At 46.8% G+C, this 23999-nt stretch overlaps 1 protein-coding gene across 1 annotated transcript in view; it reads left to right on the forward strand.

Annotated features, from left to right (window-relative positions):
- The window catches only part of GFRA2 (GDNF family receptor alpha 2), an 81507-nt gene extending 57979 nt beyond the window's left edge, over nucleotides 1–23528 (forward strand). Inside the window, exons 5-8 of the mRNA XM_033159198.1 lie at nucleotides 9098–9207; nucleotides 12042–12182; nucleotides 14104–14261; nucleotides 23199–23528. Of these exons, the coding sequence (XP_033015089.1) occupies nucleotides 9098–9207; nucleotides 12042–12182; nucleotides 14104–14261; nucleotides 23199–23327 (538 nt within the window). The 3' untranslated portion in view covers nucleotides 23328–23528. The remainder of the gene's footprint in view (nucleotides 1–9097; nucleotides 9208–12041; nucleotides 12183–14103; nucleotides 14262–23198) is intronic.
- The last annotated feature ends 471 nt before the right edge of the window (nucleotides 23529–23999 follow it).

The raw sequence follows: 23999 nt of genomic DNA on the forward strand, positions 1-23999 counted from the left end.
CCACTGGGTGGCCTTGGGCCAGTCAGTGCCTCTCAGCCTAGCCTACTTCACAGGGTTTTCTGGGGGATAAAATGTGGAGGGAGAGAGAACCACGTGGGCCATCTTCAGCTTCTTGGAGAAAAAGGTGGGGCAGAAATGCAATCAATAAATAAAAATTAATGCCACAGGAAGCTCAGGGGGTTCTGTGGATTAGGCCAGCGCTTGATCATGGCCCCGTCCCATGACAGAGGCCCAGGGATCCAGACACTTTGAGCGATGTGTGCTCTTCGTTTGCCAAGGAGACATTCTCAGCGTGTCCCGGCCAAGTCAAATGGCTCCAGAAGGAAAGTACATTCATGTAATGAGTTCATCAAAGAGGAACAACTGGGAGATTTAATTTTGAAATGGAGCCCTTGGAAGCCAGCCTGCGTTTTTCATCTGTTTTTCTTTATACCTTTCTCAAAAGTATTTCAGGAAAGGAACCCAACCAAGTTTTTGGACTCTTCTCCTGGCCTCCCTTCAGCGTTAATCCCGTTTTCCAGAACCTCAGCCAGGTCCCCCTTCAGCTTTGAAGCCCGGACAGGACCACCTACCTGCCCCAGGAGTGCTTCAGTGGCAGCTTGGCTTGACTTCTCCATGCCACCACACCCAGGGACTTGGCCCCAGGGCTCCCGACCGAGTCACTTGAAAGACGGAAACCTGAGAAGCCCTGGAATGGCTCCAGGAAGGTTTATTCCTGGCAGTTAAAATCTCATCCAATGACTGTGAATTCATTGTGCCTAATGGAAAGAGCGACATCTGGCTTGGATATTACGCAAAGATTACCAGCTGGCCTGTCATGTATTGTGCAAAGAATAACATTTGCCTTGGAGGATGCTACAAGCCAGGAGCAGGACGCGGTGGGGTGTGTTGGTGTGTGTGACAAATTTCTCTCCTTGTTGGCAACGAGCTTGTGACACTTCCTGGGGCAATTGACCGACTCTGATCCTGTGATCGGGGATGCAGCAGAACCTGAGCATTGAGATATCTACCCAGGGAATGAATCTGTGAAAATACAACATGTACTCTTTCTCCAGGTTTACACCAGAGGGTTGATTGATTGATTGATTGATTGATTATACCCCACCTTTTCCCTTGACACAGACCTCAAGGCTGCTTATAGATCAAAATAAGAACAGCTTAAAAGACAGGGGGGTCATTAAAAAACAATAACATTTATACAGAGAGAGAGAGAGAGAAGCATGGTGCCAGCTCCTTCCTTAAAAGCAGTCAGTTCCCAAATGCCATTTTGGGAAGTCTTCAGCTGCCAGCAAAAGGACAGCAAGGAGGGAGCCAGTCTGGCTTCTCTAGGGAGGGAGTTCCAAAGTCTGGGAGCAGCCACCAAGAAGGCCCTCTCCTGCGTCCCCACCAAGTGTGCCTGGGAGGTTGGCAGGACCGAGAGAAGGGACTCTCCCGAAGACCTCAAAACTAGGGCAGGTTCTTATGAGGGAACAGAGTATTTCAGATAGCCTTGATTTAAGCCATATAAGAACCAAGCCATATATTCCACCTGGAATATTGCTTATTCTTTGTTTGCTTCCTTTAGCCCATGGTTAAACAAAGAAGTAACCATTCATAATTCTACCCGCCACCCTGGACAAAGCAGGTCTCAGCCGAGGAGCAAAACAAGAAGAAGCTTCCTTAGTATTTAGGTAGCTTTATCCTATGCAGGTGCTGAACGTCTCTCGCAGAGAACCAGTGTGGTGTAGTGGTTAAGAGCGGTAGACTCGTAATCTGGGGAATCGGGTTCGTGTCTCCGCTCCTCCACATGCAGCTGCTGGGTGACCTTGGGCTAGTCACACTTCTCTGAAGTCTCTCAGCCCCACTCACGTCACAGAGTGTTTGTTGTGGGGAAGGGAAAGGAGAATGTTAGCCGCTTTGAGTCTCCTTCGGGTAGCGAAAAGCGGGATATCAAATCCAAACTCCTCCTCCTCCTCCTCCTCCTCCTCCTCCTCCTCCTCCTCCTCCTCTTCTTCTTCTTCTTCTTCTTCTTCTTCTTCTTCTTCTTCTTCTTCTTCGCAAGCGTGATGCCAGAAATCTTTATACCAACTGTATATGGTAGATATTTACCTCTCAGTGGTTCCCAGGCATTTTATTTCCATAAACTCACCCCTACTGCCCCTACCCCCTAAAAAGGGTTATCCGGAATAGTAGTTTGCACCACCCACTAAGAAAGATAAGCAGTGTCTTGCTGGTGCCCAGCCTGGCTCCACGAAGGGGCTGAAAATGAAACGGCTCCCCTTTTCTCCTGCCGCGGCCACAACACCCTCCCCACCCCCACCCTGGAGCCTCCCTCAAAGTGAAGAAGGGTGAAAACCCATCGATTCTCTTGCTTCATTACCTGCCCAGAACAAGCCAGCTTTCCAGAAGGAGATGCCGCAAGACACCAGCATGCCCAGGCTCCAGCGAGAGGCAGAGAGAACATGTCAAACTCGGCAATGCATGCCAGGATTTTATCATTGCCAGCCTGCCCTGTGTAGCTGTGAAGACGACGATGTGCCCATGAAATGCCAACAGGCTGAATTGTTGGAAGATTTGGGCAGAAAGGGGTGCTTCTCCACCAAACCACGTAGTTAAACTGGTCGCTCCACAATACACGCCATACATTTGCTGGACACATTAAAAGGGGGTTCAGTGTTATCTGGATTAAACGGGGGTGCAAGTTTCTTTCTTGATAGGATGGGGGAAGAGAGAGCTGTGAGGCCAAAGCCAGCAAAATGAAACGCACATACTCCCCAGGCACACAGATTAAAAGGCTTCCTCCAGGCAGGCGGGCTGAATTACGAGCGGTTATTTATTGGTTCAAAACCAATAGGTTTTAAACGTAAAGTCCTACACTTAGACAGGAACAGTGAGATCCACAAATAGAGAATGTGGGGGGGGGGAGACACCTGGTTTGGCAACAGTATGTGTGAAAAGGATATAGGCGACTGTGTCTAAACGTTAGGAAGAACTTCCTGATGGTAAGAGCTGTTGTGCAGTGGAGTGGACTCACTCGTGAGACGGTGACCTCTCCTTCGTTGGAGGTTTTTAAAGATAGGTTGGTTGGCCATCTGCCAGGTTCCTTAGCTGTGATTCCTGCATTGCAGGGGGTTGGGCTAGCTAGATGGCCCTTGGGGTCCCTGTGGGAATGTTCAGGGAGGCAGAAGAGGATATATATTTTTATTTATATCCTTGCGTTAACAAGTTCTACAATTAAGCAGAGTAACGTTCCCCCTTCAAACTTACATGGTGGATAACGTTTTGCCAGGCTTGCATAAAGCCTCTAAAATAAGTTTCCTGGTAATTCCCCTTTATTCCCTTTTAAAAAGAATAGACACGACACAGTTTACTATAAAAAGTATAAAATAGTTTACTCACAGGTTCATTCAGTTCACAAGAGGATCCCTGAAGGCAGACTTGAGTTACAAAGTATATACATGTGGAATCTATCCCATAAGGGGATAGTTCCTTTGTCCTCTCTTGGCTGGAAGCCAAGAGAGCATCTCAGGCTAGTGCTTCTTCGATGAAAGCAACATGGAGAAGAGAGAGATCATAGAATCATCGAGTTGGAAGAGACCACAAGGGCCATCCAGTCCAACCCCCTGCCAAGCAGGAAACACCATCAAAGCATTCCTTGGCAGCAAATTCCACTGTTGAACAGCTCTCACTGTCAGGAAGTTCTTCCTAATGTTTAGGTGGAATCTTCTTTCTTGTAGTTTGAATCCATTGCTCTGTGTCCTCTTCTCTGGAGCAGCAGAAAACAATCTTTCTCCCTCCTCTATATGACATCCTTTTATATATTTGAACATGGCTATCATATCACCCCTTAACCTTCTCTTCTCCAGGCTAAACATACCCAGCTCCCTAAGCAGTTCCTCATAAGGCATCGTTTCCAGGCCTTTGACCATTTTGGTTGCCCTCCTCTGGACAGGTTCCAGCTTGTCAGTATCCTTCTTGAACTGGACACAGTATTCCAGGTGAGGTCTGACCAGAGCGGAATACAGTGGTACTATTACTTCCCTTGATCTAGATGCTATACTCCTATTGATGCAGCCCAGAATTGCATTGGCTTTTTTAGCTGCTGCATCACACTGTTGACTCATGTCAAGTTTATGGTCTACCAAGACTCCTAGATCCTTTTCACATGTACTGCTCTCAAGCCAGGTGTCACCCATCCTGTATTTGTGCCTTTCAATTTTTTTTTGCCCAAGTGTAGTACTTTACATTTCTCCCTGTTAAAATTCATCTTGTTTGCTTTGGCCCTGTTCTCTAATCTGTTAAGGTCATTTTGAAGTGTGATCCTGTCCTCTGGAGTATTAGCCACCTCTCCCAATTTGTTGTCATCTGCAAACTTGATCGGGATGCCCTCAATCCCATCATCCAAGTCATTGATAGAGATGTTGAATAAGACTGGGCCCAAGACAGAACCCTGTGGCACCCCACTAGTCACTTCTCCCCAGGATGAAGAGGAGCCATTGATGAGCACCCTTTGGGTTCGGTCACTCAGCCAGTTACAAATCCACTGAATGGTAGCATTGTCTAGCCCACATTTTACCAGCTTCTTTACAAGAATATCATGGGCCACCTTGTCAAAGGCCAGTCCTGTGCTTTTGCTACCTGCACAGGTAAAGTCATGCCCACCTCTGGTCACATGTAGAGGAAGTTTTGTCCCAGCACAGGAGGAAACAGGAAGTTTATCTACTGGCTGGACAAACATCCCTCTTCATCTCTAAACATGTCCACTCTAGGAATGTTGTATTTGACTGCTCTGTGTTTCACACCCCACGGTCCCATCCAAACCCTGCCGTTCTACGATTCATGCAGAGATCGAGATGCCACAACACTGCAAAGCCAATTCAATTTGGCCGCGTGAAGATGTCACTGAGGGTTAACTGAGAGAAAAGACAGCCAGTTGTCAACGAAGGAAGTGCACAATTTCACAAGAAGGACGTGGGGAGCAAATGCTAAGGGTGGCTTTTTTTCTTCTTTTTTCTTTTTTGCACTGCCAGAAAAATTTATGAAAAGCTGTGAGTCATTTCAGCCCAGCTCTAGTTTCTGTGCTTCCCTGGGTGATGGTCTTCACGCCTCTGTGGTCATCTCGGACATAGATCTTCCTGGCAGCTTTCTCTGCCTTCTCTTACTCAGAGTGTGAGGTCCAGGAAGAGCCACAAAAGGTTTGGGAATATGAGTTGTGACATGATGACCACCTCCTGCAGCTGTTCAGACCCTTGACTGCCTTTATTCTTCATTCTTTATTCTGTTTTATTGATTTGCGAACTACAGCCAAAAGTGCAAACGTAACAAAAAAGGCAAAAAGAGAGAGAGTCAGAAATGCAAACCATAAAGCCTGCAAGGACAAAAGTACAATGATAATAAAATCATAGAAATGTAGAGATGGAAAGGGAGCCAAAGAGTCATCTAATTTGAACCTTGCAAAGCAGACATCATAGTTAAAGATACAACACAGCTCCAAAGGGATAATAAAGTATTAACTCACAAAAATATTCCTTTTAAAAAACCCAAAAAGATTTATAAAAATAAAAGTATTCTCCATCTGTGAGTTCCATCATTACCGAGAATAAAAGGTAGAATCTACACACATATTTAAAAAAACACAGTGAACATGCTTTTTTTTCTTAAAAAAGTTTTGAAAAATGCATTGAATTTTGCATAGCTCCCTATCGCCACCTAGTGTCACATTTGTACATTGCACTTTACAACACATTTTTAATGTTTTATTTGCAGCTGTGTAGATGTGTCCAAAGCTGCAAATAAAACATTAAAAAAAGTGTCCAAATTTTGTGTAGGCTTAAATGAGTCAGACATTTGCATATGCTGGTGGCACTGACCAACCATGTGCCTCAATATTTGTATAAGAAATAAAATCATGCCATATGAATGAACTTTCTTATGGTTCGAAAGTGGAATGGACTCCCTTGGAAGGCGGTGAACTCTCCTTCATTTCAGCTTCTTAATCAGTGGTTGGACATCTGTCAGGGATGGTTTAGCTGTGATTCCTGCATTGCAGGGAATTGGGCTAGACAATATTTGGGGTCCCTTTCAAATCAGCAATTCTTTTTTTTTTTTTAATAAGAATTTATTGTCATTTTCATAACAAAACATAACCCACACCCACACCCACATATATAAATCAAATACAAACACAAATACAATTCTTCTTATTTCCTCACTTAAGAAAATCTTCTAGTTCCAAATCTTAACAATTGACTTCCCCCACCCTCTCTCCTTCAGTTTTATATCCATTATTCTACTTTAATAACATCCTTTCTCGAAAAATTTTATTCACTTAATACAATTCGAACCTTAAACCACAATCTTAATAACAATTCTTTGGGTCTTAACAAATTGCTCTTATATTAAATCTAAATTATTCTTCTTCCCTTAAACTGTTGCTAATATCAAAAAGTTTCAGCATATCCCTTTTCTTATTAAAAATTAAAATAAAGCTTACAGTCTTAACCTTCCAATTTCAGATTACCATAACAAAGCATTTATATTTTATACTTAGTAAAGTTCACCCTATCCCCCCTCTGTCTAGTGTCCTTCTCCGTCTTTCACCGGAACCGCTCCTCGGATTGTCCTTTTTTCTTATACGTCCACAGGGCCAGACCAGCCAGACACCGTCCCCAACCATCTTTGCATCGAGTATCAGGATACACTGTTCATCTCTCGGCTTCTCCCATTCAATGCTGCATTCTTCTATTTGTAAATATCTTAATTTCTTGACCATCGCTCCCGAGCTCACACCTCGGGGGCTGGATATAACATTCCTTGCCGTTCTCGAGCTGCCACCACCGAGAAACGCTCCTTTTTCCAGGGATCGCCATGCCAACTCACTCAATTTTTCAAACAACTCCTTCAACTCTTTGCCCAGACATTCTTCCATAGTGTCGAGTATCTGGAAGGTCTCCTCTGTGGGAAATATATTTTCCTTCAAACCCCCACTCAAAACCTTCAATTTCCGATTAATCAATTCCAGTTCCAGTAAAATAATCCTTTCTTCATCAGTTAGTTCAGAGTCCAAAACAATTTCAAAAACATAGCCCAGCATGGTGAGGATGGGCATAGGTATCAAATTTCAGTTTCTATTTCAATGTAACAGTACTCAGTACTTTTCCACTTCGGTTCAGAGTTTTCGCGGCCATTTTCTCTGAAACCGGGACGCAAAGACTAAAACTTTCAAAAGGAATATTTTCCATCCTCTTCCTCCCCCAGGGGAGATCTATAAAGTCTCACTCCTCAAAAAGTCTTAACAATGTATCCATTCAATAGCAACAGCATCACTATCTGTTATTTTTCTCAGTTCCGAAGGGAGACAGGCGGTCTGCCTTTGTCTGCAGCCTCCAGGGTCGTTAAGTCGTTAAGTCTTTGAACTCAGCAGTTAATCCAATTAAGTACTTACGACCCTCAGCTTCTTTTCCTTTCATCTCTCTCAGGTAGAACGTCTCGCTCACCACGGCCGGTTCTCGCCGCTTTTCCGCCCGGTTGGGGCATTTCCCCTAATGGCCCAGCTCCGCATTCCCTTCACCCCCACTCCCCCTTTACAGGGGGAGCGAGGGAAGGGCGCGTAGCTTAGCGGGCCCGCCGGGGAGCCCGAGGCACGGGACGCTCTTCCCGTGCCTCACCGGAGCCCCGCGTAGCGGTGGCAGGGCTCCAACCCCCGGGCTGGATGGGTCGCCTCACTGCCGAGGCAACCCACGACCGCCGTGATGGCGACCTCGCCGGAAGTCCTTCAAATCAGCAATTCTATGACTATTATATATAGCAAAAAAAAGGCCAATCGAACCTTGCCCTTTAGCTACTTTGTTTATGAGATACCCTTTCAAGAAGGACCATTTGCAAACCATCAATCCAAATTACAGTGGTACCTTGGTTCTCAAACGCCTTGGTACTCAAACAACTTGGAACCCAAACACTGGAAACCAGGAAGGAAGTGTTCTGGTTTGCAAACTTTTTTCGGAAGCCGAACGTGCTCCGTTTTGAGTTCCACGCTTCCGTTTTGAGTGTTACGCTGAGGTCTGTCTGTTTTTGCGTCTCTCTTGTTTTTGTGACTGTGTGGAATCCAGTTCAGCTACTGACTGATTGATTGTGTGACTGCAGTACGTTGTTTATCGCTTTCATTTTATGGATCAGTGGTCTCGTCAGATCATGGGTAGTCAAACTAAGGCCCGGGCGGGCCAGATGTGGCTCAGTCGCCTTCTAAATCAGGCCTGCGGACGGTCCGGGAATCAGCATGTTTTTACATGAGTAGAATGTGTCCTTTTTATTTAAAATGCATCTCTGGGTTATTTGTGGGGCATAGGAATTTGTTCATTCCCCCCCAAATACAGTCAACCCCCCCCCACAAGGTCTGAGGGACATTGGACCAGCCCCCTGCTGAAAAATTTGCTGCATTAGATAGTAAAATTGACCCCTGCATTAGATAGTAAAATTCATGTTAAATGGCTCTTTTAGGGGTTGTTTTTAAAAGTCTGGAACGGATTAATCCATTTTGCGTTACTTTCCATGGGAAAGCACGCCTTGGTTTTGGAATGGACTTCCGGAACTGATTAAGTTTGACAACCAAGGTACCACGGCACTAAGATTAAAGGTCTTCCAGGATTTGGCAATACCATGGTTCCCTTAATCTCCTCTCTCTTCCCTCCACCCCAACTCTCTTAAACAACTTGCTACGCGGGTGGCGCTGTGGTCTAAACCACAGAGCCTAGGGCTTGCCGATCAGAAGGTTGGTGGTTCGAATCCCCGCGATCGGGTGAGCTCCTGTTCGGTCCCTGCTCCTGCCAACCTTGCAGTTTGAAAGCAAGAAGTGCAAGTAGATCAATAGGTACCGCTCCGGTGGGAAGGTAAATGGTGTTTCCATGCGCTGCTCTGGTTTACCAGAAGCGGCTTTGTCATGCTGGCCACATGACCGGAAGCTGTACGCTGGCTCCCTCGGCCAGTAACATGAGATGAGCGCCACAACCCCAGAGTCAGACATGACTGGACCTAATGGTCAGGGGTCCCTTTACCTTTTACTTCTTGAACAGGGCAGTATTTTAACTTTCCTTCCCCTTTCCTCCCTTGTCTTTGTCACCAGGTCAAGACTGGCAGATTTCCACACGAATTGCCAAGCCTCTTTCCAATCGCTGACCAGCTGCCCTGGGGACAATTACCAGGCTTGTCTTGGTTCCTACGCAGGCCTAATAGGTGAGTGGCATTAATGGTCTCATCCACACTGGAGCTAATGCTGAGTTGAAACTGCTTGTTGAGTCTTTCATTTTTTTTATTTTTGGCAGCGTCCACATGACATCCTGCGTTGCAGGGGCTTGGACTAGATAACACTTGGGGTCCCTTTTGTGATACATAGATAGCAGTCAAATACAACATTCCTAGTATTCCTAGAGTGGACATGCAAGGGGATGTTTGGTCTAGCCAGTCGGAACTTCCTGTTTCCTCCTGGGCTGGGACAAACTTCCTTTAGCATGTGACTAGAGGTGGGCATGACCTTACCTGTGCAGGTCACAAAAGCACAGAGCACGCAGCCCCCCCTCTTTCTTCTCTTCGCCTTCTCCGTTGCAAGACCAGCAGCTTTTTAGCTAGAGATGCTCTGTTGGAGACTATCTGCATATGGGATAGTTCCACATGTATATACTTTTGTAAGTCAAGTCTGCCTTCAGGGATCCACCTGTGAACTGAATGTGTGAGTAAACTTCTTTTATATAGTTTACACAAGATTGTGTCGTGTCTATTCTTTTTAAGAGGGATATAAGGAAAATTTCCAGGAATCTTATATTGAGAATCTTAAACAAACTTGCAACAAGCTAACTGCTGTGCGTTTAAAAGGGGAATGTAAAACTCTGCTAAATTACAGAACTTCCTAGCACAAGTTAGGAAGAATATTATTAAACAATATATCCTCTCCTGCCTCCGTGAATATCCCACACCTTCCAGCTCTACAGTTGGACTCTGTAATCTTCCTCATTAAAATAGTGGCTTGTACGCTCCCCACCCCACCCCCAAAATCAGTTTTTACTGAACCATGTGTAATCTGATACAGGAAGAAAATCCAATATAGAATTGCATGTTACCCCGCTGTGAATGTACTGAATGGGGCTGGCCCAAGGCGTTTTGCCTCCCTGCCTCCTCTGTTCCTACCTGAGGCTACTGGAGGCAGGGAGCCCTGATACATTAAGGTGGCAAGGGAGGGAAAAAAGGATGTTTGGATCTGCTGCCCCACCCCAACTGTCCTCACCAAGCACATTGTGTGGGTGGTTTCCCCCCACGCAGGGTGACGTTTTGGTAGTTGCCGTCCATTGCCACACACGTCAAACCCAGGGCTAGCACACTGAGAGCTGCAGCAGAGTCTAAAATCAAGTCACAGCTTGTGCAGCAGGACAGCATTAGGAATGTAGGTTCGTGGAGCTTTCTTATCCCAATTAGCTGCACACAGCAGCTGACCTCTTCCTGCCCCTCTTGCAATGAAAAGACCATCTGAAGGGATATGATAGGCATCTTCAAATATCCCAAGGGCTTGGAAGATGGAGCAAGCTTGTTTTCTCCTGCTCTGAAGGGTACGACACGAACCGATGGATTCAAGTTACAAGGAAGGAGATTCTTTCTACCGTATTTTTCGCTCCATAAGACACACTTTTTTGCTCCTAAAAAGTAAGGGGAAATATCTGTGCGTCTTATGGAGCGAATGGTGGTCCCTGGAGCTGAATTGCCCAAAGGCCAAAAGAGGATCATGCTTTTTATTTTACAAAGAGAAAAGGGGGTGTTGAAAGGACTCCGCTCAGCAGCTGAGCAGCAAGAGATCGGGAGAGAGATAAGAGTCCCCGGCTCCCTTTCAGCCTCGCCCTCCTTTGTTGAATGTGCTGCAGAGGGAGGTTGTTTGTTTCCCCAGCGACATGTGACTGGACAATTAGATTATCTGTCTGGAAACTGTAGAAAAGGCTCCCTTTCCTTTAGAAGCTGCAGAAATGTGAGTTGAACCCCATAAAAACGGGGCTTTTCCTCTTTGCTTTTCCCCCTTTGCAAAAAAGCTGCAAAACTTTTAACTGATCCTAAAAAAACAGGGCTTTTCCCTTTGCAAAAAAGCCGCAAAACTTTTAGCTGATCCTCAGAAAAACAGGGCTTTTCCCTTTGCAAAAAGCTGCAAAACTTTTAGCTGATCCTCAAAAAACAGGGCTTTTCCCTTTGCAAAAAAAAGCTGCAAAACTTTTAGCTGATCCTCAAAAAAACAGGGCTTTTAGAGGAGGAAAACCAGAAAAATATTTTTTTTTTCTTGTTTCCTCCTCTAAAAACGAGGTGTGCCCTATGGTCCAGTGTGCCCTATGGAGCGAAAAATGTGGTAATTATCAGGAAGAACTTTCTGACAGTAAGAGCTGTTTAACAATGGAATGGATTCCCCCAGGAGGTGGTGGAATCTTCTTCATTGGGCATTTTTAAGCAGAGGCTGGATGGCCATCTGTAGAGGATGCTTTAGTTGAGGTTCCTGCACTGCAAGGGGTTGGACTAGATGACCCTTGGGGTCCCTTCCAACTCCACAATTATATGTTAAGTGGGTTAAAAATGCTCTGCTTGCAGATGCAAGGTCTCAGTCATGCATTGTTCCATGCAAGGATAATACAGGCAAAATAGTCTTGGGTAGAAAATACAGCCAGAGTCAGACATGTGCTCTAAGTGTAGAGGTTGCTTAAGCACATGGCTGAAAGGAGGAGGAAAGAATCTTTGTTTCCTCTTTGGAGAGGGGCATGACTTAACTGAGTCTATCTAGCAATACAACGTACTCCTTAACCCCTTCATGTACTAACTAGGAGTCATGCTTAGTTCTGTTTGACTGCAATCTCTCACAATAAAGAACTGGGTCTCTGAGATACACACTGATGCTTAAATTGAACCCTGGGGGTCCAGTACCTGATGTGCGCTGGACAAATGGGGCAGGGTTTTGAGAAAGGAATTACAAAGAAAGTGGCATTTGCCCATCCCTCTGTGAGTAGGAGGCGGCAGACTCAAGCTTTACCCTCTCCCTTCTTGGACAGGGTTAGACATGACACCCAACTATGTCGACTCCAGCACTGCCAACCTCGTTGTGTCGCCGTCGTGCTCCTGCCAGGGCAGTGGCAACATGGAGGAAGAGTGTGAGAAGTTCCTGAAGGACTTCACGGAAAACCCCTGCCTGCGTAAGTCATTCTGTGGTGCCCAGAGTAGAAGTTGGCCAGAGGGAGATTAACGCTGTTCTCAAACACTGTGGAGCCTCGTGTGTGTGTGTGTGTGTGTGTGTGTGTGTCCCTGAGAGAGCGCCACATGGAATGGTATTGATGGCTACTAACCATAATGTGATCAGGCCTATGGCCCATCGAGTCCAGCATCCTGCTCTCACAAGTGGACTCCATACCATGTGCCACTTTTGAGAAACTTGCAAGCAGGATCTGAGCACAAGAGCTTCCAGCAACTGGAATTCGGAAGCCTTGCTGCTTCCAACTGTGAAGGCAGAGCTTAGCCTTCATGCATGCCTAGTAGCTCTCGCTAGCCCCCTCCTCCATGAATTTGCCTAATCCTCTTTTTCAAGGCATCCAGTTGGTCGCCGTTGCCGTCTCCTGTGGTTACATTCATTACTAGCTGGCCCGGCCACACCTTGCTGTGGCTCTTCCCCCCCCCCCCGTTCTCGCCTGGTTTCCCACAGCTTATGGCCACGAACTTCCGTGTGCCCCATTTCAGTCTTCCCTCCCCCCCCCGTTTTCGCCTGGTTTCCCACACGTTATCCCGATGAACTTAAGCCAGCCTCCTCTCAGTTTTTCCCTCCCGTTTTCACCTGGTTTCCCACAGCTTATCCTGATGAACTTCTGCCTGCCTCCTCTCAGTCCCCCCCCCCGGTTTTCGTCTTCCTCCCACTCACGTGGCGTGATTTGTTCCCCTCCCCCACACTCTCCGTGGTTACTCCGAAACTGTGTTGATCTCCTGCCTCCCTTCTCTCTGCCGCCGCCCCCCCCCCCGGTTTCGCCTGGCTCTCCACAGCTTGTTCTGTTGAACTCCTGTGCTGTGATTTGTTCCGTCACCTCCGCACTCTCATGTCCGTTGCTCACTGTTTTAAAATGGGAATTGGCCGAGCCTGAGGCAAGGAGTTGTTATGGCGGTGGTAGCTAAAAGTTGACTCGGCCCCCCCCCCCCCCGCCAACAGCCTATTGCCTGAGGTGACCTCAAGTTCCGCTCCCCCTCCCACCCTCTTCTGAAGTCTGTTGTTGTAAACCGTGTGTTCCTTTGACGTCCACTGGAGGGCGCTGGTTTTTTTGCACAAATTCACGGATTTACCTGAGAAAGGTGTGATATTTTTTGCAATCTAGGTACTTAGGAACCTTCCCATATGGCCAAGGAATGTTGTGTCCAAATTTGAAGGCAACTGGTCAAGCGGTTATGGAGCAAGGCCTTCGCATCCGTGCACCCATCTTGAACATTTATATGTATATAGATATCGCATTCATGTCGGGCTGCAGAACACTTGCAGGAAGCAATGGACCAGTCGAGAGGGGTGGGTCCCCAACAGGGAAGCCTGATAGGAAAGGGGATGGAGGTTTCTTCCATCACCTCTGCACTCTCATGTCTGTTGCTCACTGTTTTAAAGAAACATTTAGGTACTTGATAAGATGTGTTATTTTTTTAATATCTGAAATTGGAATCAGAAGGAATATAGGCTACAGTGTAATAAAGTTAAGTTAAGAGAAGACAAAAGAAGTTGAGATGTTTGATAAGAATAAGATTTAAAATATGTTGATTATAATTGTAAGATTAAGATTAGGTGTAAGAAAGTAGATTTTATAAAGTTACAAAGTTACTAAAGAGGATTGGAAATGAACGCAGAGGAGAGGATGCGAGGAAGTCCCAAACTTAGGATTTTAAAGAGGATAAGGATAGATAAATAAGTATTTTGTTTGTGTGTATTTTGTTTTGTAGTTTTTGTAGTGTTTGTATTTGTATTTTGTGTATGCACATTGTTGAAATCCGATAAATTCTTATTAAAAAAAAAAAAAAGGAAAGGGCATGGAGGCGATGTCGAGGAGGAGCTTTTGTTGTTCCTTCAGTAAAGCTGTCTGTTTCCCTCTCCAGGAAATGCCATCCAGGCTTTTGGCAATGGCACGGACCGGCCTCTCCCTCCGATTCAACACATCACCTTGCCGCCCAAGATGGAGACATCAACATACGACGCCAATGACAGCAACACCATCTACGACACACGTGTGACCACCACTTGCACCTCCACCCAGGTAAGTCCTGTGAGACGGCATCCCTGCATCCCTTCATGGCGACTCAAGAGCACAGGTTTGCTTAGCAGGTCACAGAGTGTGGAGTCTGAAAGACCCAGCCTTCCTTCCTCAGTGGATGGGGCATTTGGCCAGTCCCACCAACTCCACTTTCTATTCATGTTCTTATTGCTTGTGTAAGTTTTAGCTCCAAAGAGCAGCTGATGAGGGGGGTCAGCTCACGGAGAGTGACGGGGAGGCACAGCAGACACACTCATGGTCAGTCTGCCTCCGATGAGTGGTCATTTGAACAGCTGATGGACTTGGAGATGTTTAACCTGGAGAAGAGAAGACTGAGAGATGAGAGAGCCACGTTCACATATCTATAGCGCTGACACATGGAAGATGGAGCAAGCTTGTTTTCTCCTGCCTAGGAACCAAACCAAAGGATTCAAATGACAAGAGATGCTAACTAAACATTAGGAAGAGCTTTCTGAGGGTAAGAGCTGTTCAACTGTGGAACTGACACCCTCGGACGGTAGGTTTTGTTCTTGTTTAAAAAATGATCTTCATTGGGGGGCAGGTTGAGGTTGGATGGCCACCTGCCATGGATGCTTTAGTTGAGATTCCTGCATTGCCGGGGGTTGGACTAAATGACCCTTGGATCCCTTCCAGCTCTACAATTTTATAATTATACTAGCTGGCCCGGCCACGCGTTGCTGTGGTTGTTGTTGGTTTTTTTTTAAATTCTCCTGACCCCAAGAATATTCTGGAAGCTCCTGTTTTCATTCTTCCCTGTCCCTTTAGAGCAGGAGTCAGCAACCTTTTTCAGCCGTGGGCCGGTCCACTTTCCCTCAGATCATGTGGTAGGCCAGACTATATTTTTTGGGGGGAAATTAACTAATTCCTGTGCCCCACAAATAACCCAGAGATGCATTTTACATGCGAAGCTGCGGGGGCCATTTTAGGTGAGGGCACTGGCGACCTTAAAGAGCATTCTCCTGCACCCCAGTCCCAAAATCACGCACCCCAGCAACACAATCCCCTCAGAGCTGGTCTTACTCAGTGCGACCTCTCAGGCATGCCTCCTGCTCCGTGGTTTTTTTTTTCCCTCGGCGCATGCGAAGCTGCGGCGGCCATTTTAGGTGAGGGCACAGGCATTGTTGCTCTGGCCAGGTCTGATGATGTCGACAGGCGACCCGCTTTTCTGTTGGATGCTGTTGGAGTCTTCATTCCTTTTGCTGGTGAGGTATAATAGGTGTGCCACTCCCCCCCTTTATCCTTTATTTTAGGTATGACAGGTGTGGTTTTTTTTTTAATTTTTATTATGCCAGATCCTTCCTTGATGGTCAAGTTACGCTTTGTCCTAATTTGATGCTGTTTGGTGCAGCGGGTACGGAGAACATAGGTTTCCGGCATACACGCAATGGGAACATTTATATATACCGGTATATAGATGACCTGTGAAGGTGATGGACTCTCCTTCATCGGAGGTTTCTGAACAGAGACTCGGTGGGCATTGGTCAGAATGATTTCTGAATTGCAAAGGGCTAGACTACATGGCCCTTGGGTTCCCTTCCAACAAGACAGTTCTGATTCTGTGATTTATGCCACGCTTGGACATGACTCGAGGGAGCAGCAGGAGCACGGAGGCCTTGCCACATGGCCGTTCCAGTGAGCCCTTCGTCAAGGGACACATTCCCATGTGCTTGGAGACACAATGCCTGTTGCACACACACACCCACACCCAGCCCACCTGCGAGACAACTCTCCGCTGAAGCCCTTCCTCCTCTCTCGGGGGTCTTGTTGGCCATTTGGATCCCTTCCTCAGCTTGGTGAGCAGATGTAAAAGGCAGCAATGTCACCCTTGGGCAGCCTCTAATTAGATCCGGCATGCCTGAGAAATTACATCTTATGCTTCTCGTTACCGCCGCATGAGACAATCAGCGGCTCAATTTCATGCTAGAGTTGCATCGCATCAGAGGCCCGGTGCTCCGTTTGCGGGCACCTCTACTCGCGACAGAACCTCTTCCCCCCCCCCCATGGCAAGTGGGGGATAGGACAGAACGTTTTCCTCTCCATTAGCACATCCTCAGCCCCATTGACTGGAACAAGGGACATTCATTAGCCAAGCCTGGGGTCAAACCCTGACATCCTTTGTTATATCTTGCTCAGGCAAAAAAAAAAAAAAAAAGTCTTTTGGTGCTGTAGTTGACAAAGACCACCTCCAAACTGTACAACCCCCCCCAAAAGACCCAGAGTGCCCTATTCTAGAATTTTTCTGGAGGTTTTGACTTGGTGGCTCAGTTGGTAGAGGATGAGACTCTTAATGTCAGGGTCGTGGGTTCATATTGGGCAAAAGATTCCTGGCCTTGTGATCCCTTCCAGCTCTACAATTATATGCTGCTAGGGTGTGTACCCCATAATATAGGGATACGGGTGGCGCTGTAGTCTAAACCACTGAGCCTCTTGGGCTTTCCGATCAGAAGGTCGGCAGTTTGAATCCACGCAACGGGGTGAGCTCCTGTTGCTCTGCCCGAGCTCCTGCCAACGTAGCAGTTTGAAAGCATGCCAGTGCAAGTAGATAAATAGGTACCTGTCAGGGGGCTGCCCTCGCCTCACGGCAAGGAGTTGCCAGGGCTTTACCGGTATCGCGAGCCCCCGCCTCAATTGCTGAGCAATTCATCTTCCTCCAGTGAGGAAGGCAGTGATCCCTCTAGTGGGGAGGGAGATATGGGACTGGGAAGTAGGAGTCAAGGCTCTGACAGGGAAAGAGAGCCCGTGCACCAAGCAGAGGCTGGATGGGAGGCACCTCTTCCGTCTCCCCACTTGCATAGGGGGGAAAGACGCAGAGGGGTTAGGCGGGGGTTCCGCATCCCGTGGCTTTTATGCTGGGCAAAGAACCGGAAGGGGTCATTCCCGGACTCTGGCGAAGGATGAGCTGGACGTCTTTTCTATAGCTGCACTGTACATATTTGCACAATAAAGAAACCTAGTTTCAGGAACCTCGGAGTCAGCCTGGTTACTCATGAGCAGCCACTGAAAACCTTACAGTACCGCTGTGGCGGGAAGGTAAATGCCGTTTCGGTGCGCTCTGGTTTCCATCATGGTGTCCTGTTGCGCCAGAAGCAGTTTAGTCGTGCTGGCCACATGACCCGGAAAACGTCTGTGGACAATTGCCAGCTCTCTTTGGGCTGAAGGCGAGATGAGCGCCGCAACCCCATAGTTGCCTTTGGCTGGACCTAATCATGCAGGGGTCCTTTACCTTTTTACCTTTACCTTTCCCCCCATAATATGCACTCATTGCTGGACATAGTGCCCTTTTGGGGGTGGCTTAACAGCCTTTGTACACCAATGTAGATATCCTCTGTTTTTCAGTATATCAGCACACCAGTTTCCATCTATTCTCTTCTTAAACTGTGAATATTTATTTCGAAAAAAAATTATACACCTCCTGATAGTTTATAAACACACACCTCAAAATGGTGTACAAAAAAGCAATAAAATCATTACTAAGAAAAATAACAAGAATGATTGAAAATTTCCAATGTTACTGGGTCAACTTCAATAACTTTGGACCAGTCTACCTGTGAGATCACTTTGCCCATATGCACCCACTTGGCCGCTTCTATCGGTGGAAATTCCACCATTACAGGTGCCGCATAAGAGCCGTCCTGCTTTCATTCGAATCATAGATTTGTAGAGTTGGAGGGGACCACAAGAACCATCTAGTCCAACCCTCTGCAATGCAGGAATCGAACTCGCTCTTTGAGTGTGCCATCTTTCCGGCCAAACTGCTTTGGGATTTTTATTTTTCCATTTTCATTTTTTTACAAACCAGCGGTGTATAAACATTAGGAAACAACCAAACAATATGCTAAATAAGCAAATTAATAATATTAAGTATGTGGGCCCTTCCTCAGCTAGACGATTTGCTCAGCCATATTCCCTTATGCACCCCACTCCCAAGACACAGGCAGACTTTGGTAATCTTTTGTAATATGGCGCCCTGTGCAAGGCCAACATTTGGCACCCCCAAATGGATCTCCTCAGTTATGGGTCTTCTCAATTTTGCACCCCTTTTGCTTGGCACCCTGTGCGGCAGAACCGCTGCCCAAGATCTAAACATTTATGAAGAAGAAGCAGCAATGAAGTCCCTTCTCTTATTCTCGCCTCTTCCCCCCTCATTAAAAAAAGGAAAGGGCAGGAGACTCCCAGGGAGCTAAACGTGGGAGCCCTTCTCTTCTTGTTCCCTCTCCAAATCTCTTCTGGCAGTTGGAGTGTCAAGAAATGCATGCAGAGAGGCGAAATATTTAAGCAAACAGATAGCATCCAAGCCTCCCGCCTCCCCAGCTGGGTAATTGCCGGCTTGTGATGAGCATGAGAATTTGTCCATTGCCCTTGGGCCGCTTCTTCACAAGGACACCAAGCCCCGGAGTTCAGCGCGCACGGATCCAGGGGGCCAGGCGTAGGTGTCACAAGGTGTCGCCTGTGAGGGTGAGGGGGCAAGCCGAGTCTGCAGGCAGGGAACCCAAGGAAGAGCACCACTGCAGACCTTTGGCAAAGGAATGGTCTTTGGGAATCCAGATGTGTTAGATGTGGGAATGTGGTGAGTAGCAGGAGAGGATATATTGATTAAACATTTTCCTTCCTAACTCACGCTAGTGAGTTTATTCATATAGCACATCCCCCCTTTTACACAGCAGGAAGCTAGTTGCAGGTTCGTTAGAATCTCGTAAGTTCTATTATTCCTGGTTAAGACCCCTTTGAATCCTCCTAAAAGAATAAAGACACAACAGTCTTGTTCATACAATAAGTAACAACAAGAAGTTTACTCATGATCAGAGCACAGTGTGGTCCCTGAAGGCAGGCTTTAGGCTTGAAGTTACAAATAAGTAGAAGGAGTGGATTTACCCCATATGGGTACAGTATATCCCAGCAGTCCAGGAGGCAAAAAGAGGAGATGGCTGCCTGGCTGGACCTTTTGTTAGGTCTGGAAGGGTCACGCCCACCTACCTGGTCACATGCAAAAGGAAGGATGCTCCAGACCAGGTGTAACAGGAAGTTCAACTGGCTGGACCAACATTTTCCTGCATGTTCACTCTAGGCAAACAGGAAATGTTGTACTTGACTGCTCCAGAGGATTACCGGTATATCCCATATTAGAGATGGACAGGTATCTCCCCCCCCCCCCCCGCTCTGCATACTGGGAATTCTGGGACCAGGGTTCAAATCCCCACTTGACCACCATCCTCTCATCATTCATTCGTAATTTTATTTGTATGCCACTTTTCCGCTCAAAAAAATCAGGCCAAAGCGGCTTACAAGCAAGAAAACAGGAAGGCATTTCAAAACCAAAGAGCGCAAAAACGTTTCCCTAACGTTTCAGTACTATAAATGTAACAAGATCAGGGATTGCCATCTGTCATGGGTGTTTTAGTTGAGTGTTGTAACGTGGGGATCATGATTCAGCAAGTGATTTCAGCTCTGACATAGCAGGCAGGAGACAGCTTCTTCATGTAACACTCTTTATTCAGACAAACAAGACTGGGGAACTGCGGAGAGGGATGCTACATTTATAGGGACAGTAGACTGGCTAGAAAGGATACATTTTGGAGGGAACAATCTCAAGCAATCACAAAGCTGCCTTTTGGTGGGAACCAATAAGACTGAGGATCCAAATGCAGCAACTTGAATGAACCAATGGTAGCTGTTCCTTCTGGAACAGGAAGGCAGTTACTTTCCCCTAATGTGAATACAGACAATAGTAATCAGATATGATAACCCTTGAATCAATACACAACATTGAGATTCCTGCATTGCGGGGGGTTGGACTAAATGACCCTCCGGGGTCCTTTCCAACTCTACAATTCTATGAGTACGTTAACAATACCCAACAGCAAAACTAACTTGGGAGCTGGGCAGTTTCACCTTGGTCCTGGAAAAACCCATCCGATGATGTTCCTCGTTCATCATGAAGCAACCTGGGTGACCTTGGGCCAGTCCTTGTCTCTCAGGCTAACCTACCTCACAGGGCTGTTGTGAGGATTACATGAGGACTGGGACTTGGGAGACCAGGGTTCAAATCCCCACTTGGCCATCATGACACCCACTGGGTGACCTTGAGGCAGTGACTGCCTCTCAGCCTGACTTCCCTCCTAGGGTGTCATGGGGATTAAAGGAGGAGGGGGCCAAAGAACCATGTATGCCCCCTCAAGCTCCTTGGAGGAAAAAACTGGGATAGAAATGTAATCAATCAATAATAATAATACATAGTAAATCATGAATGAAGACCACCCTTCCTCTGCTCCCTCCACCTCTCTCGACGGGACGTTCTGGTATGACTGCGTCCCCCTGTCGCCCAGGTCACATTCCACTTAATCAGTTCAGAGATGGTTTTTATATGTACAGCAGCATCTCATAAACAAGGTAATTTGCTTGTTCTCTGCGGCTTGAGGAGCTCCTGAAGGAAATCCATCTTGTGGAATTTAATGAGGTCTCTCTTTTTTTGCAGCTGAAGTTATCTCTCTCAAGTTCATGAAGGGAAAGGGACGTGCGCCTTTGATGGTTTCATGCCAAAGGATGGTGCTCTGATCCCCGCTAGCTCCTGGTTTTGAAACATTAGTGGCTCTTTGGTCCTTTCTTGCCCATCCCTGAGAGGAGCCTCTTCAAAGCTCACTGTCGCTCAGAGATTTCAACTGGAGGGGACAAATAACAGAGAAAGTCCCCTCTGACATTATTTAAGTCCCCATTTCACACAAAGAATCTCTCATTTGGGGATCAAAAGAGGTGCCGGAGTGCAGATTCGAGGGACCTGCGGACTATGTACTCATTTTAAAGAGTGGGGGTAATTACCAAGTTGCAATTACCTTGGGGTCTTAATTACAAAAAAGTAAACAAAACAAACCAACACTCTGTGAGGTGAGTGGGGCTGAGAGACTTTAGAGAAGTGTGACTAGCCCAAGGTCACCCAGCAGCAGCTGCATGTGGAGGAGCGGAGACGCGAACCCGGTTCACCAGATTACATGTCTACCGCTCTTAACCAATACACCACACTGGCAAACCACTCCAGTATTTTGCCAAGAAAACTCCATGGACATAAAACGGGAGAAGCTTTGAGAAAAAAGTGAGAGTTCCCAAGGCATGCTCTGGTTCATGGGGTCACGGAGAGTCAAATATGACTAAGACGGCTAAACAACAACAAGAGGAGATGGTGATCAGGAGAAGTGGGGAAGCTCCTTTTCCCAGCCCAGTCCAGACTGTTTTCCTCTTTAGCGTAGTAGATTGATTCTATATATTTTATTAAATATTTATAGACAACCATTCGTTATCAAAGGATCGTAACAATCCCAGTCTGTGTACACAGCACATTGAAACCAAGGTCCATTAAAAGCCGACAATTAAAGGAATCCGCAGTCAGAAACGTCAATTGAAAGTATCTGTATGCATGGCTGGTCCACACTTCTGCTTGCCTTATGCCTAGGAAGTGCAGGTCCAAGTGGTTTTCTGCTTTCTAGGCACGGGTCCGAGTGGTTTTGCCTTTGTCCCGCTGCTTCCCCCCAGAAAACCTGCTCTTTAGCGATCAATCAGAACAAATAGCAATCTGCGCAAAACCTGAATTCCATTTGCTCCAGTTCAGAGCTAAGTCGTGGGTTTTCCCGGGGAAGGCAGCGGGGCAAGTGGACTTGTGGATGAGCCCATTGTCTTCATTGACTAGCAAGGGGTTGCCTTGCAGGGAGAAGAGAGACCTTTCCTATAATCTCCTGGCTGAGATTGTTTTCAGCCGGGGGTTAAACCCGCGTCCTTCTGCATGACAAGGGTAAGGCTCTGCTGCCAGTGAGTGGTGATCCTTCCCCAGGAGGCTGCAGGGAGACTTGAACTCGGGACCGTCAGTATGCGAAGCAGATGTGATAATAGTGGGTAGGGGTACATGCCGTGTGTGTGTGTGTGTGTGTGTGTGTGTGTGTGTGTGTGTGTAGAGAACAGTGGCTGGTCTAAGGTCCGTCCATGAGTTCATGGCTTTGACCCAAGCTATTTGAGGGACTACATCCTCCCATACAAACCTGCCTGGGTTCTGAAATCTTGAGGGAAGACCCTTCTCTCTGTTCTGCCCCAATCACAGGCCTGCTTGGTGGGGATGCAGGAGAGGGCCTTATTGGTGGTTGCTCCCAGGCTTTGGAACTCCCTCCCTAGAGAAGTTAGACTGGCTCCCTCCTTGTTGTCCTTCTGACAGCAAGTGAATATGGTATTATCCCTTTGGGAAATGACTGTTTTTTGTATTTTTTAAAGAACTGCTGTGCTGCTTTTATTCTTTTTCATTGTCTGCATTTTAATAGATCTGTTCTTTAGATTGTTTTAATTCTATTTACTTTTTAACATTTCTATACGATTGTAGCTTTTCGCATTTTATCTGTGTTGCTTTGATTTGGTTATGCCGGCTTGAGTCTTGGTCAGGGTAATACCGGGGGGGGGGGATATAAAGAAACAACAACGCTCTCCCATCAGATGTCAAGAAAATAAACAACTACCTGGCTTTTATAAAACATCTGAAGGCAGCCCTGTTTAGGGAAGTTTTCAATGTTTGATGTTTTGTCCTGTTTTAAATTTTCTGTTGGAAGCCGCCCAGAGTGGCTGGGGAGGCTCGGCCCGCCCATTAATAATAATAATAATAATAATAATAATAATAATAATTTAAAAAATTGATGCAGAGCCTCCTGCAGTCACTTTCTGGGCTTTTACTCTCTAAACTCCCCAGGAGAGCTGTATTGCTTTGCATGCCCACAATGACATTTGCCAATATCCTCGCTCGAAACCAAGAGGTCTGGGCTCCTTGGCTTGGAAGGAGAGAAGCAGCTCTTTCAGGAAAAACTCCAGTGCCCTGGGGTGGCTGCCGCTCTGTTGAACTGACCCTCCTTTCTTCTTTTCCTCTCTCTCTCTCTCCCCCCTCCTTTCTCCCTGCAGAAGTCGCTGACCACAGACATGATCCCCGAACAGAAGACGTTTGTGGACACAAATGGATCTGGCATCCGGCCTTCTCTCCCAGGGACCCTCTTTGCTCTCCCTCTCCTCCTTTTGAAAGTGGCATTATAGAAGAAAAAATGGGATCAAGTGCTCTGAGGGGGTGGGGGAAGCCGCAGCCCAAACTTTTGCGCACGCAGAGACGGACAAAGACATCTTGAAAACGTTTCCTTCGGCCTTTGGCCTTCCGGAGTCTCTGCTTTCGAAAAGGTACGGCGGCAAGTTGCAGGAGCTTGGACAGGACATTTTCCCCAGGAAAATCTGTGCTTGAGGGAGCACTTAAACACTGGGAATTCTGCATACTTAAAAGGAGGGTTTTTTTTGGTTTTTTTTTTGCTTTGTGTTTCTTTTTGGTTTGAAGTGTCTACTAGAGCAAGAGTCCAAGAGTCTCCCATTGTGTCAAAATACATCCATGTTTGAAAGGGGTTCGCAAATGGCGATTCAAAGAAGCACGCCTGCTTTTGCAAGCACTTGGAGAATCTCGAGGATGGGGAGACTGAGCCAATTGTGGCTTATGCGCCTTAGTTTGCCAAACTGCTCGGCAGGGCAAGAGACAGCTACGTCCCTTTCCACCTGTCCCCCCTCCCCAGCCTCCATACCGTTCCTTTTTGCTGCTTGGAAAAAAAACCCAACAACTGTCTCCTTCCTCCCCTTGGCCAAGCTTGGCTTCCGTCACCCACAGAAGTGTCTTAACTTTCTCCTCTTGAAGCAGAAGGTGGAGAAGATGTTTGTGCAGCTGGCGGG

The sequence above is a fragment of the Lacerta agilis genome, chromosome 8 (assembly GCF_009819535.1).
Source record: "Lacerta agilis isolate rLacAgi1 chromosome 8, rLacAgi1.pri, whole genome shotgun sequence".
In the NCBI taxonomy this organism is placed as follows: Eukaryota; Metazoa; Chordata; class Lepidosauria; order Squamata; family Lacertidae; genus Lacerta; species Lacerta agilis.